The 20,194-nt window shown below is 18.9% G+C and overlaps 2 protein-coding genes across 3 annotated transcripts in view; one reads left to right on the top strand and one right to left on the bottom strand.

Annotated features, from left to right (window-relative positions):
• The window catches only part of LOC128952657 (nephrin-like), an 89,472-nt gene extending 86,015 nt beyond the window's left edge, over positions 1 to 3,457 (top strand). For both annotated transcript variants that reach the window (XM_054298085.1, XM_054298086.1), the window contains exons 14-17: positions 898 to 1,076; positions 1,811 to 1,925; positions 2,215 to 2,465; positions 3,179 to 3,457. In XM_054298085.1, the coding sequence (XP_054154060.1) occupies positions 898 to 1,076; positions 1,811 to 1,925; positions 2,215 to 2,465; positions 3,179 to 3,373 (740 nt within the window). In that variant the 3' untranslated portion in view covers positions 3,374 to 3,457. The remainder of the gene's footprint in view (positions 1 to 897; positions 1,077 to 1,810; positions 1,926 to 2,214; positions 2,466 to 3,178) is intronic.
• A 4,924-nt stretch (positions 3,458 to 8,381) lies between these two features.
• On the bottom strand, positions 8,382 to 19,362 carry LOC128951835 (neurensin-1-like). Its single transcript, XM_054297117.1, has 5 exons — positions 19,322 to 19,362; positions 10,667 to 10,756; positions 10,397 to 10,599; positions 9,679 to 9,743; positions 8,382 to 8,806 (listed from the first exon to the last, which is right to left on the bottom strand). The coding sequence occupies exons 2-5, from the start codon at positions 10,682 to 10,684 to the stop codon at positions 8,382 to 8,384; spliced, it is 711 nt and encodes a 236-aa protein (XP_054153092.1). The 5' UTR covers positions 10,685 to 10,756; positions 19,322 to 19,362.
• Between the last annotated feature and the right edge of the window lie 832 nt (positions 19,363 to 20,194).

The following is a 20,194-nucleotide window of genomic DNA, read 5'->3' as shown; positions in this document are numbered from 1 at the left end:
AATATTTTTGGAAAACGATCACAATTTTGAAAATATTTTCTAATAAAGGTTTCTCTCTTTTTTTCAATTTTGAATTATGTATTATTCACATCCCTTGTTATTGTAATTTTTTTTTGAATATATCACATAATATCCAATACCCCTAACTTTTTAGTATAATCTCTAACTTTTTTTGTGTTATAATTTTTTGTATGTCTTATGCATTTCCAAAACCAATACATAGTTTTGGAGCGTTTATGCAAATTATGCCGAAGTAAGTAATAGTTACTGTTTATTCAAAATAATGATTTTGTAGTATTTGTTAAATGCATTGTTATTTTTTATACCATAAATAACATTTATATTAATGTTATATATATATTAATTATTTGTGTGCAAATAAATTGAGAATTTATTTTAAGACTTTAAAACATAAGTTTTCTGAATAAATAGTCTATTTATTGATGTATAAAAAATATGTTTAAAGAAATTAATGTTCTTTTAGTTTTGCAAATGATTTTTATTTGAAAATCGGAGTAATTTTCAACAAACTATTGTTGAAACATAAATAATTTCGTTTAATTTGCTGTAAAAGAATTTCAATGAGTTTTACACTTGTAATACATTTTATTTTTATATTTTGTTTTTATTGTTTTATTTTTTTTGGCTTTTGTTTGTGTATATTAGTGGCAAATGCAGTCAATTTGGTTTTCGATACATTAATTATTTATATATTTTTTGTGTTTACAATTTTATTATACTTTTATAAATATTTATTCTATTTTCACATAAAATTTATTTTTTAATATATAATCTTTTTTTATAATTTTAAATGAGTATCTTTTATTGAATAATTAAATTTGTTTTTGTTTTTATCTAAATTAACCTTTTATTTTATATTAAAAATCAATAATACAGAGAGCGATGGCACCGAAAGTAAGACAACAGGCAGTTCCAAGACAACTATGGAGATGTATCAGAGCTCTAACAGCACTGCCTATCATAAAGAAAACAATGAGACCTCACTTAGTGAAGAGGATGACGAAAATAAAAGCCAAAATCACGACAATTATTCCGGACATACGGACTATGAAATGGTTAGTCATAACTGACTTTTATTAATACAATATAATTTAATATTTATGCAAAAATCATAATAAATAGTTTAGTTATTTTATATAAAGTAATAATATTCAGAAAAAATTATTATTATACAAATATCGATAGTAATTTGTAATACTAAAGGAATTTTTAATTTTTAATATTTCTTTTAATTATTCTATAATTTAATCTATAACTTATATTTTTACCATTTAAATGATATATTTTTGGTTTAATTACATTTAAAATAATTGCATAACAAAATAATTTGTATTTATATATTATATACTGAATTTATCAAACATTTAATGTATAGATAGAATAATAACATTATATTTATAATATAAATACATTGCTATTACTCATGTGTTGATATTATATAACATTATATAAAAGTTTTATTATATATAAAAGAGAAAATAACAAATAAATTGAATCGAGACTATCGTTAGCTAACTTCTCTTTTTGCTAACTATGTCCACATACTGTATAAACTATATACAATATAAGTATATATATATATATATATATATATATATATAGCAATAGCAATAGCAATACATTAGATATATTCTTGAATAGAAATACAGAGAATCAGAGAAAACATCAAATAGTAATGCAATCAATCAGAGGAACAATAACTAGAAGTTTATATTATACTAACATAACTTATATAACTGTTTTGTTGCCAATGCTTATCATATAATATTGTGAAATACACTTCTTATAGGAGATCAGTCCGTCAGGAGTGGTGACGACTCACTCGCACGGAATCAGCACTTATTTGATTGACGACGCGATAGCCCCCTCTCAACACTACCCGAACACTCGGTTCACAAGTCTCGGTGAGTATCGACACTCTATCCCTATTGTAACGACATATCAAATAGTAATATATTTTTAATGTTTAATACAATTAAGGCTTAAGAACTGCTATTTTGATGCTTTTATTTCTTACTTTTCTTACATTTGATTTTTATATACATTTTTAGTCTCTATTTGAGTTTGTTTTTGTTTTGACAGTTTGATTACCATTATATTTATTAGCTGACATAACTGTCCACATGTGTTGGCGTTAAAGTTATAATATTTAAAGATATAATAAATAATTTGATTTACTTTCTTGCCTTACAGTGAGTCCTGTAGGTCCAGACCTAACTACGAGCACATATTTTATAGACCATCCAAACGATGAGTACGCTTCTGCCTTAAGGAAGAATGCATACAATCAACAGCTGGCGGTCAATAGCACCGGCAGTCTATCGCCGTCACCTCTGCCACCACTACAGCCGTTGTCTATTAGTCTGTCCAACAGTCAGTCACCAATCAATTCTGTCAATTATATGGGCACTCGTATTGGCGACCATTTATCACAATCTCATTCAGTATGTATTACATAACACATTGCACTTCACTCTTGAATCTAATTTTTAATTCAACTAATAGTTACACTAATGATATAAAACACTAATTAATTATTTATAAGTTATTATTTGTCATAACTTTCGAGAATACATTAACTCTAAAAATAAATTAAATACATTTCTAATTAATGATTCATTTGTAAGTTGTTTTTACTAAAAAATTGTAATATTTAAACATAATTTTAACTAATTATCACTAAAACATTATCTAATTACAATAATTAGTTTTTTCTATTGAGACAACTATTTGATGAAATTTAAGATCATTTATTATTAATGATATTTCATTTAAAATATTTAAATCACTTCATTTTATATTCATATATACATACAAATATTAAATGCGGTCATAATATTAATTTTTATACTCAAACTTATTTGATTATCTAAACAGATAACATAAATCACAATATCTAATGAAATATTTATTGTTTATTATATGAAATATGCAAACAAATGGATCATTAATTAAATATTTTTTTTGTTTCTTTACTTTTTACTATTTATATATTTTTATATTGAATATATAATAAAATCGCATGAAAACCAAAACTTCAACTGAATATTTCATATCGACTTTACAACCCATTCCTCTTTCAAATGCATCGTTATTTCAGTTTTCATTTCATATATAGATTATATATAAATATATAATAATATTCATCAATTTATAGCCAAATTCACATTATCAGCCATCACTATCATTATCGCCACATCATCAACAATCACAACAACTAATGCATCAAACGGTGCCACCACTGCCACCGCTCAGGAGTATCGGTGCCGTTGCGCCTAATATGACATCATTTATGCCGACTATCAATGAAGAGCCGCGCCTTTCATACGCACCGATGGGTCACTTAGTATAGCATTGAAAATATATTTGTTTTTGAAAGAAAATAATTTTTAAAGTTTTGTGTAAAATATGACTAAAAAAAGTAAATGCGAGAAAATGCTCTAATATTTTAGATAATAAATAAATTATTGAATATTTAATTTATAAACCAAATATTAAACTGATTTTTAACACAAAAATCTCTTTTTGTTATTCTTTATAGAGATTTATGTGTTGATTACAATCAGTAAAACAAATAAATTAAAGATTTATAGCTCTAATCTATTGATGTGTTCTCTATGTCTAATGTAATATAAATTTTTTTGCTCTCAATTTTTTTGATCATCTTTTTTAAAATAAGATGTTTTTGAATTATTAATTTTTAATCCTTATTATTATTGTTATTGATTTTTAAATAAATGAAACAATTGTGAAATATTATTATTTGTTTATTTATTATAATTAATATTTAATCTAAAAGCACATAAAAGTATACAAAAGCAAAACTAATTATTATATAGATTTATAAAAAGAATAATTAAATAATACAAATAAAACATAACATAATTTATATATACTTCTGTATAATATATATATACAATATATATACAAAAATATTTAAATAAATTTTTGTAATAAGTAAATAAAATTTTCCAAACAAATAATTTATAATAATTATTATAATGTATAAACTTTTATATTAATAACATTTTTATAATAATTAAATAATTAAAAAAGGCATTTCATTATAGATGAGTATTATTATTAAACACGAATATTGTGACAATTGTGTAAATTTATTTTAAAGTGCCTTATAATTAAAAAAATTAAAGATTATTTGTAATATTTGATAGATTTTTATATAAATAATTACAAAAATGTCATCAAATATATTGTTTAAATTTTGCTTTTGTTTCTTTGTATTATACTTTGCATAAAGATTAACATTTTTACATAAAATGTAATATTAATAGTCTTTTTATTATCAATAATATATTTAATATTATAGTACCTTTGAAATTGTGATTAAATTAATATTAAACAAAATGAATTGTATATAATAATAAATTCAAATAAACTTTATTTATCAACCAAATTATTAAAAAATATATTATTATTTATTTTATTGAATTGCTTTATATGTATCTTTGAAAAAGCATTTTAAATGATTTCTATTAAATAATAAAAAACTTTAGTTAAATAATTAGATATTAATTTTGTTAGTATTGTCTGGAAAGGAGATTCAATAATGTTTATTTGCTTTTTAAAAATATTTATAAAGGGATTAATTTATTTAGTTAATTAATATATATTTGTAATTTAGTTTTAATTAACATATTAATAATTGATAGCATTTATCATTTAAATAGACTATCAAATCGTTTGTTATACAAGTCATACTACAGTATTAATATAATATTTAGCTTAATATTACTAATTTATGACTTTTCAAACCAACATATAATGACTTTCCCGACCTATGAATACTATAAAGTCGACCAAAAGGTGTCTCTCTGTATGTGTTGTGAAGACAGTCAGTGATAGTTGAATGAGTTGTCAAGTATTTGGTCTTAAAATAATCATAATTTCTGGTCCAGAAGTGATGACTAACCAGAGTGTCGGTCATTCAGATGACGTGATATAAACAATACGAATCGATGGACAACATCACTAACACTTGGATCAGATAGTAGTTGAATAATCATTGAAACATCTAATCCATACTCTATATATACTGTATATATAAAAACTATTGAATAAAATTTATATAAAATTTTACAAGTTTTGTTGTTTAAAATTTACACAAAAAAAATGTTTTTCATAAATTTATATAAAACTTTAAGTGTTGAAAGTTTATAAATTTCAGAAAATATTTTACAAATGTATTATTTATATAAAATTTTTATTTCAATAAAACTTTGTCTTAATTATTCACTTCTTGACCGATGATAACCAATACATTGTGAACCAGTTGTCTCAACAGTGGATCCATTTGTGTGTCATAATTGCTATTAATTTATATTCAGTCATCACTCGACCACTCTTTACAATTAACACAACTTTTATTAATTCAAATGTATTACATAAGCGATGAACACTTCATTTGATTTTTAATCAATAGATGGCTAACAATGTCTTACAGTTTATACAATGAATCGCAAGAATATTCTTTTAGTTTTGTAATCATTTTTTATAATATAATATTTGTTTTGTTAATATTTTGATAATAAATTTTATATTTCTAGTTATATATTATATAATTTAGTATTTTATTAGTATTTTATTCACACAACTATTTGCTAATGATTAATAATTAAATAAACAATTCATTAAAAAAGTTTAACTAAAACATGATATTTATTTACATTTTTGTTTTAAACTAATGAATATGATTTGAGTGAATAATCAGTTTTTGTTATGTATTTAAATTTTATTTTATGTTTACATTTTACAAAGTTTTTGCTTAAAAAATTAAATTATTCAAAAATAATAAATTTTATTTATAAATTAGTATTTCAACTATCTTTAAATAATATGTGGAGTAAAACATTTGTATTAATGTAAAAGTTTTGATTTTATAATTATATATAATTTTGTTGAAATAAGTTTTTCCAATTAATTTCTCAGTGATTGAGTCATAAATATGTCAATTGTTATACATATCGTTGTTAAGTGTGTTGAATGTGGTGTCAGAGCTTACAAATTGACAGTTGTCTCCAATCTTACACTTATCTGATTCAATGATTGTATGATAAAACTTAGCAACTCTTACAAAACATATAATATATAAATATTAGCACAAAATCATTTACAAACAAACAAAAAATTAATACATTTTATTATACGATTGCTTTTATACTATTTAATATATGATGAAACAATCGTATAATAAAATGTATTAATTTGTTGTTTGTTTGTAAATGATTTTGTGCTTATATTAATAATAATAATGTATATTATATAATGTGTGGCAACAAACAGATAATTTTTATATATAAAGGACTTGTCTCAAAAAGAAATTATTAGGAAACGGATTATAAAATCAAATAACAAATTTTGAACAAAAATATTACATATATAATAGTAAAATATCTAAAAATTTTACAATATAAAATTATATAAGAATCAAAATATGATTAAAATTAAATTTTTAAAAGTAATTTTATTTTTATGTAATTGCAAATTTAAAGCAACAATACTTAATAATGTACTTTAAATAGTACAATCAACTATATTGATAAAAGTTTTAAAAATAATTATTAAATTAAGCTTGTTCAATTTCACAATCGATTTTTAAAAATTGTAACTGTATTGTAATCTTAATTCATTGTGAATATTAATGTCTTTTATAAGATAATTAAATAAAAATAACATTTTATCTTATTTTAATTATAAATAACAATTTATACTATTTTACTCTCGGGTATCCACAAATTATTTTACATAAATAAATTTAATGTATTATTAAGTAATATTATCATAAATATTATTCTAGATAATTTGGGGTAATACTATTAAAAATGCAATTTAATTACATTTTAATTATAAAATGCTTTCTGAATCAAGTATATTAAATTTTACATATCATGTTTATAAAATATTTTATAATAATGTGATAATTTAACTTTATAAAACTTTCTGTACTAATTAAAAATTAAAAATATTTTTTTTGAAAATTACTAAATTTCTATTTTTCATATAAACCGAAAAAAATATATTTATTTATCAATTATTTTTTACTTGTCTTTGTATCCATTATTATCTATATATAATTATTAAATTAATACTTTCTTTTTTTACATTTTTAAAAAAATAATCTACTTTTATAAGTTATTTTGACCTTATGTTATAAGCTGTAACTGTTTTATAACTTTGGTTTTCGTAATCCAAATAAAATTATTTTTTTATCATTAAATTGTTTTTATACTTTTTTTATGTTATCTGAAAGTTTCAATAATATCTATAAAGATTTGATCCGTTTTTGGGACAAAACCTTTTGCTAATATGATGTCAATATTATAAACAAATAAACAAATATTATATAACAAACATTACTTTAATTAATGATATATTTGTCATTAAATGATTATTTGAAAATTTAACATTTCCGACAATTATTCATATATGATATTAATCACAATATTATGTATTGTATAATATGCTAAATGTTTTGAATTTAATATGTATCTGTAATATCACTTATTAATTTATATTTTTTTAGTTTACATAACTTAATAATTATTTAATAGTTTTATATAATATTATGTAATATATAATTAAATTAGTCAATTAATGTTTACAAATTTACTTTTCATAAAATAATATTTACTTAATTTACAAACATTTAATAATCTGTTTTTATGATAATAAAAATTTATTTGAAACACACACACACATCACAAACTTGTTTTTACTAAGTTAACTATATTATCAATTTTTAACATTTATACAAAATATTTTATCACATTTTTTGTTAAGAAAAGTTAACCAAAACTTATTTATTTTTTATATAAATAATACGATATATATGTTTTTATATAAACACATTTTCTATGTTAAACAATTTAAACAAAGTTATATAAAAACATGTTATAACTTAGTTTGTTTGATTTTAAACAATTAGTAAAATCTACAGTATGTGCAAAATTTTGTTTTTTAAATGAGATTAAAATTAATATAAATGTATATATGAAACAAATGAATGATAAATCAATCAATTAATAGTTTTAAATAATAATGATTATAATATTAATATTTAAATTTGATAAAAGTTATAATAAATTTTATGATGAAAATAATTATTTTTTTAATTAAAATTTTTATGTGTAAACTATACATTATATCAAATTAACTTTTGTTTAATTGATTGATGTTTAATATAAATTATTAATAATAGTAATGTATGACTAAAATAATACTGTATATACAATATGTTAGACTAATTTTATCAAACACATAATTTGTATGTATTATACTGTATATTATAATGAATACTACTGTACTATAATATTATTATTATTATTAATATTTGTCATATCGTCCTAATCCATGTCTACCTGTTTAAGGCCAGAGTTGGTTATAATAATATTATCTTCACGTCTGGGCTGAACACTCTTGAGTTGTTCAGTTGCCGGTATCTTATCTTTGTTTTCGTCGACAATTTCATCACCAAATTCATCGATGTCTGCAATCCGTAGTTTAAATGGTGTTGAGTCGTCGTCATCGGAGTCGTCGAGACAGGAAAGGCCTACTAGTCCTGGCAGTAATAGCGATGAGGATAAGAGGACACCGCCGACGCAAAACACAGATAAGCCAATGATCTTACATAAGTCGAGGTTCTGGTTGAACATATAGGCCGCCCGATCGATAATTCGCATCTCCTCCTGATAGCGGATGTCTATATTCATACGAGGCATCAAATAGCCGGCCATTAGGACTAATGCACCAAAAACTAAAAGTATAAATCCTAAATACAAACAAACAATTTAACAATTAGTCTATTAATAGCTTCTTTTGTTGACAATATAATAGGTATAGAATTTTGGTTAAATTTTTATTGAATTCTAGCTTTTCATTCAATTTTCTTTCAAAGGCTATTATATTATACTGTATTGTATATCATAGAAAAATAATTTTAGTAAAATTAAATTTTATATATTGTTTGCTATTAAATATTTTAAGTCAATTTGATTTTAATTAATTATAAATTTTGTTTTGCATCTTTTTTGTAGAAAGTTATAAAATAAACAATAACTAGTTGTATAATTTATTTTAAAATATATTTAACTTAGTTTTTTATTTGATTGTATTTAATTTTATAATTTAAGTAATACTAATATTAATTATAAAGAATTTTACATTTACATTGTAAAATTTTTTTATACAATTTATGATAATATTTTAATTATATACAATACAATTGTTAAATTATTACAAGTTTAATATAATAAATATTATGTTAAAATATCATAATATGTATTGCAGTACTAATTAGTTAAAATTATTAATAGAACTATTTTCATATTAATATTCAGAGAAATATTAAGCAAAAAAATTATGTATTCATAACAATAACTGTTAAAATTTAGTTGAATAATAAATTATTGTTAATATTATTAACTAATTGTAATTCTGTATATCAAATATTTAGGTTATTATATTATTAAAATATTGTATAAATTATATTTTTTAGTATATCTTTTTCATTATTATAAAACACATACAATATTTAGATTTATATATTTACTGAAAATTGACGTATTTTTCTAAAAATAATGTTATCTATAATAACATATAAATTAGTTATTATTAAATAAAATAAAAATTGTTTTGCAATACCTATCCAAAAGATGGATCGCCATAAGCACAGAGCCCGACGTTTTTCTTTAGGTTCAATCAAATACCTATATATATATATATATATTAGATTTAAAAAAAATTAGTTTTATGTGAAATAAATTATTATAAATTAATTTTAATAACTTAATTTATATTTTACAGTATATTGTGTTTTTTTAAAATTAATTTAATTCAATTTTGACTTTTAAATTATGCGATAAATTACAACTAGATATTCATATCAATTTTAAATAATATTAAGTGCTTATAAATATAAGTGATTTTAAATATTAATTTATAAATCTTACATCAAAAATTTTAAAAACACTTTATATAAAATCTAGATTAATTTTACTTTGTATTAATTTAATTTGTATATATATATATATAGGTAACTTTATACTGTATTATACAGTACTAAAATGCTATAAAATAACATTTTGCATCACATAAAAAATATTGTAATAATATGTAAATTTAGTAACAGTTCTTAATTATTAAATTTCTAAAATTAAATAATATTGTTTAAAAGTTGTACACAATATACTAAAATATATTAATTTCTTAATTTACAATTTGCAAATTACAAATCAGTTTTTAAAATTATTATTGAATAAAATTTAATAATTAAATTAATTGAAATAAAACAATTTAAATTAAAAACTTTAAAAAAAATCTAATAATAATTTAATAATTTCAATAAAAATAATATATTTACTTATATTCTTCATATTCCTCATAGAGTTGTGGGTTTTTGACGGCCATCTGTTCGTAGAAGTGATGCAAATACGACTTCACACCAAAAAATGCCGGACAAGACTCGGGTCTAATCGGAGACTCAGAGTTTGACAGTTCATCGCATTCGTGAACACTGTCCAAGTGTTTGGCTTTTTTGTCATCACTTGTATTTAAACAGGTTTTCTGTGTTTAATCAAAGCAGACAAACAAAATAAATTTATTTTTAATAAAATAATTTAACATTCAATACCTCATCGATTTCAACCATTTTCCAACTTTTTATTATTATATAAATTGTAATTATCTTCAATTTGTATTAATTATAATGAATTAAGTTATTCTATAAAATTAAAATGCAATAATTTAATTAAATAATTAATTTTAATTTAAATAAAATTATTGAATAATTTAATTAGCTTATTGATTATTCAAAATTTAAATATAAATGCAATATATTATTGATATATACTTATATAAATTAATAAAAATAATATTTTTTAGCTATTGTAAATATTTTATAATGATCATATATAATAATTATCCGATAATCGGAATTTTATTATTTGTAAAATAAATATTTATTATTGTTTTTTAATATAACAAAATTAGTTACGTCTGATATGTTTAACATGTTATTTGATAAATTAAAGCAAAATAAAACTGACATAATGTTTGTCAACTAACATATTATTTTTGTTATTAATAGATAAATTGATTTTTTCAAACTCATCTTAGATTAATATTACTCTCTATTCATTCAATACTATAAAACAATATTCATGTTTTTATATTAAGAGTAAAAATAGTTAAAACTATCAATTTAATATTACATAATTAAATTTTATTGATCCATATTTAATTATTTTTATATATAATAACTATTTAAAAATAATTCAAGAAAAATAAACATATTTAAATATTACAGTTTTATTAAATTTATTTTTATATAAATAAAAAGCAATTTATATCATATTCTGCATTGATTTATACTTCAAAACTTTTATAATTTAACTAATAATATATTGTATTTATATATCATATAAAAATACTTATTTTGACATTAGTAATTTAGATACAATACTAATATTTATGAAAAAATATTGCATAAAATGTTTTTATTATTTTAATAAAAACATATTTAATCACAAGTTCTGTATATGATATAACTTATGATAACTATATATTATTATAAACACTATTAAAAAATTCAATATATTTTGAAAAATGATTCGTAAAATAAATGCTTAAAAAATAACATTTTATTTATTTCAATGATTTATTTAGGCGTAAATAATATAAATTTTTATAAAAAAATATATTTTCCATTTTCAAAATCATTTTTTTGTTATTAATAAACTAACATTACTATTATTATTATAAATAAATATTGAAAATAATCTCTAAAAAACACTTACAAAATATTATTCTTATAAACGGATAAAACTTACATTTAGACATTTGATTCAATTCATACTATAATAATATTTATAAAATTAATATATATTTATTTTTGAAATACAATAAAACATTGAATAAATGAATAAATTATTTTTTATAAATAATATTTTATTTATTGTAAAGATTTATACATATAAATTATTTTAGATATCTATAATATTAATATAACACATAAATAATTTTAATAATAAATACTGTGTATCACATATTGATATATACTATACTCATGTCTATCACATATTTATTATTGTAAAGTTTAAAAGTCAGATACGATTTAAACAAAATACATTCTGAATATAGTGTAAACTGTTATTATGAATATATATTTATAGTATATTTAATTTTATTAGTTTCTAACTCTATTTACACATCTCTTAAATGACTCTTTTATAAGTGATTTATTAAAATATCAGTTTTGGACCTCAAGTTTCTTATTAAATATCAAATTTAGGGCAAATTCTTTGCTAAAACTCTTTAATATAATGGACAGCAAACAAAAGCAAATAACAAAAATCATTATATAATACAGTATTACTTCATATACTTATATAATTGAATTTATAGTATTTGCAGTGATATCTTCTATAGATTTATATATGTTACCAGAATATACACTCAGTAAATATAAAGTTTATATAAAGTACAGTATATACTGTATATAGTATTCAAGTATAGTTGTGTGAGAAGTATTAAATAATAAATGATTGTTAAAATATTTTACAATAAACTATTCTTAGTTTTTATTTAAATAATTATTGTATAATAATAATTTGAAAACATTACAAAATTTATTTAATTAAATAAGAAATAAAAATTCACTCTATATTTTATTTTTTAATTCAAATGACATCTCTTTCAACTAATCAATAAAAATACTAATATTATTTTATATGAATTATACTGTAGTTTAATGTCAAAAATAGCTGCTTTTGTTTATTTCATTACTGATGAGCTATAAGACAATTATTAGTATCATTACTTTGTTAACAGTCTGAGTATTTGTGTATATTTGCCTTAATTGACAAAATAATATGATATATGGTATATGAATGTATTGATGCACTCATATTCAATACTTTATTACAATTATATTACTTATACTGTACTATACTTTTGTTTATGTTTATAATAAATATTTCTTAATATAGATTTAGTTACACTTATTGATATTAATATAATCAATGCATTAAATTGTTTAATCTATATGATAAATTGTCATTATTAATAATGATATGTTGACGTTTTTGTATATATATATAGTATTAAATTAAATTAGTTTAATTTTCTAATTATAATTTCTTGTATGCACTTTTATAATTAATGCCAATTTTGGCAAAATAAATATTTTTATAACAGTTTTTTTGTATATACTTATTTTTCTTTGCTTATATGTATAATTTGATTATCGTTTAAATCAATATACGGTATTCATATTTTATGAAATTGCAATCTATTATATAATATTAAAATTATTATTTAGATTTTATTCTAATTATTAAAGAGTTTCAGTTTATTTTTAAAGCATATAAATTGGATATATTTGCTAACATTATACTGTATTTATATATACCTTTTATATTAATGTAATAAAAATAAATACTTTATTTTTGTTATTTATATTATATTAAAATTATATATATATATAGTAGTGATGCAAAATTCAGCTTAATTTTTTTAAGTTGAATATTCAATTGAAAATTCAGATAATTCATTGAATTTATAAAACAGTAATAATACTAAATAATTTAATTTAATTTTAATTAATTTAATAAAATACTTTTAAACAATTTTTAATTATAAATAAAAACTAAACATTATTATAAACATTATAACAAGTATGTGAAATAAAGATTATTATTATTATTATTATTATTATTATTATAATTTAACATACTAAATAAAAATAAAGTTATATTTTTATAACTTATTGAACATTTTCTACTATTGATATTAATGAATTTGATATTTAAATCAGTTAATTAAACAGTATTTAAAATATTGTTTCGATTAAAAAAATTAGTTACATTCATATACTGTATTACATTCTGCATAAAATATTTTTTTTTTATTAAACTAAACATTAAAATGATTAAAATAATAATTATATGTATTATTTAAATTAAACTTTGAGTTTATATTTATTTTAACAATTTTATCAAATAATCTCAGTTTTTATTTTTTTCAGTTTTTTGAAAATGTTTTTATTGATAATCGAAGTTTATTTGAAGATATTTTATTTTATTTAAAAAACATTTTCAAAAAAACTGGTAATTAATACGTTTTTATCTAATTTCTAAGTTTGATACCAGAGTGCGACACAAAAGACTCAATTAATTTATTATAAACTCTTTAATATTGATTTGAATTTTCAAAATTTTAAATCACTTACATCTCTAATGTATAGAATAATTCTTTAATCTAATAAAATAAATAAAATAAATAAAACACACTATAATTGGATAGGATTTTGTATACATTAGTAGAAGTTATGTAAGAAAATTCATAATAATTATTAACGTTAAAGTATTTATAATTTACATACCATACCGTAAACTCTGATTTTATTAAATAACTAATTATATTATCTATAAGAAAATTGTTTAGAAAGTTCTTAGTTTGTAAAGTTTAGTAAAATTATTTTATAGGAAATTTATAATCAATACACAAATAAATTAAATATAAAACTATTAAATATTTAGTAATATTTACCTATTAATAAATTGTATGTAATCATACAAAGAATTGTTTTAAAATAAAAATATAATTTCATAATTATATGTTTTATCATTATTTGAATCTCTCTCTCTCTCTCTCTCTCTCTCTCTCTCTCTATTGAAATAAACATTTTCTTTTAATAAAAACAATATGTAATATACAGTACAGTAGTGACCAAAATGGATGCAATGGTAGTTGATTTAGACCTATTTAATTGTGTCAGACCTACCGCTGCTATAAACATCACTTGTTTTTAATTCAAAACTACAGTATTATTAACACTTATAACTGTATATTGAATTGAAAGTAACTTTCATTATCATAACCTCCACAACCCGTATAATTTATTTTTATTTATTTTCAATATTTAAGTTCAAGGTATCATATGTTTGGATAACTGAATGCGAATCAAATAATATTTACAAAGAAATTTGTTTTAAAATTTTGATTATTAATAAATTACTGATTAGTTTCATATTCAAACACTATTTACTATAAATTACTTTATTTTTTATTTTATGTCTATGTATTACTTGAGACTATGATTATATGTTTTTTCGCGAAAACATATTAAGATCTATTAAGACATCCAAAATGATTACAACCTACACATTGTTAGACATACAGTTGGATAATCAAACAGAAATATGTTTTTCCAATGTATTTGTTTCAAAAACATAATGCCATTTCATTTTAAGCCTTAAAAGCAAAGCAAACACGAATATAATATAATATATATATATATCACATGATATAACGTTATATAATAAATTTAGTAAATATTTAAGTCTAGATATTTAAGATTTAAAGTTTTGAGTAGACATATATCTTTATTATTAATATATGAATACAATATTTTATATTTGTAAATATTAAATTATCTAACAAACAATTGTCTAACAATGTTAAGCATACAAAGCAAATGTCTACAATTGAATCAATAAAAATTCGGTTAAAAAATATAGAGTATCAAAATGTTGAGCAATAATATCACATAAAATACATACAAATAAAATGTTTTTGAAGTGTCTCATAAAATAACCATTTTGTGTGTTATGACTAATTTATTGGGTAATCAATTGAAATTAAATGAATTTATAGGCCCATCAATCGCTTGTTTTGCCAATGACTTCGTTAAAGTATTTTATTCATTAAATTTAACATTTAATACATTCAACACACGTTTTTCTACTTTTATTATTAAATTTTTAAACATTTTTAGTTTAGCAATAATATTATAGAATTATTTAGTAAATGATTATACTTATTTTGAATTTTAAATGTCAAACAGCTTTGTAAGTATTAAATTTTTAGAAATAAATATTTTTGGATTATAATTTCTAATTAAAATTCTGTTAAAGAATTAATTAAAAGTCAAAATAAATATTTATGTTAATTTATATATGTATATTAATATATGTATTTTTCAATATATACAGTAAATATTACATATATTACAGTATTCTATATTATATAATATATTTAAATATTATTAATATTAAAATGTTATTAAAATTGATTATACTTATATTTTTGCTATATTTCAAAACTTATATTACTATTTAATAGCATACAATTATTATAAGTTAAAATACTATAGTTAATATAAACTTCATAATTAACTTTATAGTAATTCAATAATGTATGCTTGATAATTTAATAAAATTTAAATAATAGTGACGGATTTTTATAAATATACATAAATTATATATTATATTTCTTATACATTTAATTATGAAGAGTTGAATTCATTATTTTGTTAATAAAAATTAGTTTAAGTATTTAAATAAAAATTTAAAAAATAATCATATTATCACAATTTTAATTATATAATTAATTTTAAATTAAAATATTACATATTTCTTTATATTTTACTGTAATAAATATCAACAAATAAAATATTTAACATAATATTGGATATATTAAACCTGTATTAAAATTATTTATTTAGCAATGTTTATAAAATTTTCTATCAATGCAAAAATATTTTTATAAATTTTATTGTATTTCATTAACATAATTTATATATTCAAAATTTAGATTTTTATAAACCAAATAATTCTTTTAAAAATCTAAAAATGTATAAATATTTTTAAAAATTTTATAATAATTTAAACTAAAAACATTTAAAATATTATGAGGTATAATGATTTTAATAAATATTAACATAGAAAATTTTTAAAATAATTTAATAACACGTTATAATCCATAGACATATTAAAATTTCACTAACAATTAAATTTTGTATATTAAACTCATAATCATTTGTACACATAATAAGTAAAATTTTTATCTATTATTTTTGTTAATTATCTTTATATTATTACTTAAATATTAATATATACATTATTTATTAATATTTTTTTTTAATTTTGTTAAATATTGAAAATTTTTGTCTTGATGTATATTATATTTGTTGCAATTTGAATTTAATCAAATCATGTTATTCAGGTTTTAAATTTTATACTACATATCAATGTATATATCAATGATTATATAAATTATATGCACTGTATATCATAAATAAAGGTTAGCAAAGCTGTGGCCAATAATCTCTATATTATAATATTTTTTATTGAGAATAATTCTAACAATTGACAGTTTATGTATTTTTAATTTATTTAATATTTACAGTTATTATTTTAGTTTCAATAAAATTTTACATAAAAACTAATCTTTTCTAATGTTTATGAAAATCAAATTTATTTGAATTCAACATTAAAAATACATTATCGACTTACAGTTAATCTATAACAATCAAAATAAGCTTACTTTATATACTTTTTACTATATAATGCATTTATTCTATATATATATATATATATTTATTTATTTATTTGTCACATTAACGTTCACTTTGTTAAAAATTTATTTGAAATATAATCTCAATTTTTAAATGTCACATATTTTTTGCTAAAATAAATTTCAATACAAAGTATTGCTTTAACACAGACGATGATTCTTAGCCACAAATTTTTAGATAATTTTAAATCTTATTTCTAGAAAAATTATTTTATAAAAAACGATAATCATTTAGAAATTTTATTTTATAGTACAATAAAAAATCATTTAAATGCCCAAAATAATGTTGTATTTTACAATATATCTATTTTTAATTATTAGAATCTTTAAAATCTAATTATATATCAATTGTTTTACTGTTTGACTAAAACAATAAATAATTATTAATATAAATACTTATACAATACATTATAATATTTATTACTATAAAAGATAAATTTATTCAGTTTTACAAAAATATTTTAAAATTATAATAATTTAGTATATATTTTCTCAAATTACTTATATAGTATATTCTATAACTTATAAAACTTAACATTATTACTTATACCGTTTTTATCAAATGCTTTAGGTATTGGCAAAAGTATTAAGTATTTTATTAAATTTTCTGTCATATTATTCATCAACTATTCATTCTCTTATGTAATGAATTTCATAAAATTAACAATAAGTGTTTTAAAGTTATTAAAATTTAAAGAGATCTTGACGTTGAATTTTTTGTATACAAAATATGCAAAATTTTTTGATATTATTTATTTTCTTAAAATTACAAATAAAAAACAAAGATTTGTTTTTTAAGCTTATCAATAATAACAGAATATAATAAAGTTTTTTATATACAACTATCAGTTTAAATTTAAATTAATTAAGTAAAGCTTTATAGTTAACCAAATGTCAATTTATAACCATTTTGTAAAAATGTTTCATTCAGACAACTATTGGGAATAGATTTAATTATGTCAAAAGTATAACAAAGAGTAAGAGTAAGCAATTTAGCGCACATAACAGTTATAAAACTATTTTGAATAATTAGTAGTATAAAAACATTTTTTAAATTTCTATCTAATATTCTTTGGTTTTTCAATTGATGTAATTTTTAAAAACCGACTAAATTTTAATGTCAGAAAATTGTACCAAAATAGAGTAATTGTTGAAAGAAACATATATTCATTGTATGACATATGTTCAGTCTTTAAAAATAAAATATCACACATTTGGAGGAAAGTTGGGTAAGTGTCTGATAACTTTGAAATACTTTATAACAATTTGATGAAATTCATAATATAAGCGAATGAATAGTTGATGAACAATATGACAGAAAATTTAGTTACAATACATCATACTTTTGCCAATACCTAAACATTTGATAAAACCTCTATATATATATATATATATATATATATAGTTATTTGAATATTTTTGATTGTTTTTTGTAATTTTAATTATAATTTTAGAAAGTTTTTAAATAATAAATTCTATGACTATTTTAGTTAATTATTATCATTTTGAATCGATTCCATAATAGTAGTTATAATAATATATTATAACTATTAATATTAGATTTATATGTTTATATATATATATATACGTTAAGGTACAATGAAAAAGTGATTTTAATAGATAGCATAAAAATAATTTTATTATAAATGTTAATTTTAGTAAAATATTTACTTTATAGATAATAACTTACTGAATATATATACTAATTATCATTATTTATAAATACAATCTTTTAAAAAACAAATATAGAGAAAACAAATAAATATAGGATTTTATAGATACATTTTTTTAGATACATTATATAAATTTTATAATTTATTAAAATTGTCTTTTTTGTCATTTATAATTATTAATTATATAATTTATTGAATATATTGAGTAAAATAATAAAATATAATATTACTATTTTAAAAATTGTAAAATACCATACCTTATGGTTAATGTTGTTTATATTTACAAGATATTCATATAAATTATATGATAATTATAAATATAATATTATTAATTAACAATCTATTTATGTAACACTAATAGTTATAATCGTTAGAATGTCTTCAACGATAAATATGTGACATAAAAATCATTACATTATAACCTTTAAAAATAAAACAACGATTTCGTTGTGAATTTGAGTACGGAATCAATCATAAGGGTTAGGGTTTTACAACACAAACACATATACAATACACACAAACACATTCATACAACAGTTGAGTCCATACTATGCGTAGACGTATAGAATCGCACAGAATATTCTGTTTGTTATTCACTGCACATTATTATCGATCCGTTTATCACAACTATTATCACAATTATTTTGGTGCCAATACAACAACAATATAGATAAGTAAGATATTGAATATAATATTTTATATCTAAAAAATATTTTTAAAAACAATGATTACTAAATTAATAAGTATTTATTTATTCTGCTAAACACCTATTAAAATCTAAAAATAAGCATTTTTTAGTTTAAACATAAATTTAGAAATATAATAAATAAAACAAATACAGCATTTACAATTATTAATGTGATGTTGTGTTTATTTAGGATAAAGTTGAATAAAAATTTAATTATTGTTATTTAACGTAATAACTATTATTTTTATTAAAATCTTGAGCTTAGCTAACCAAACATTTAGCTAAAAATAGACCTTTAATTTAATTAATATTATTTCTAAATTCCTATTTTAGAACTTAATTTATTAATGATTTTAGTTACTATTATTAATTTAGTAATTAAGTTGTCTATTAAAATAACAAGTCTTACAAATATGAAATATATTATAGTATATCGGGAAGA

The sequence above is a fragment of the Oppia nitens genome, unplaced genomic scaffold (assembly GCF_028296485.1).
Source record: "Oppia nitens isolate AA-2021 unplaced genomic scaffold, nextdenovo-longstitch-racon4-pilon3 scaffold1_pilon_pilon_pilon, whole genome shotgun sequence".
In the NCBI taxonomy this organism is placed as follows: Eukaryota; Metazoa; Arthropoda; class Arachnida; order Sarcoptiformes; family Oppiidae; genus Oppia; species Oppia nitens.
This window is presented reverse-complemented; position numbering and strand designations above follow the sequence as displayed.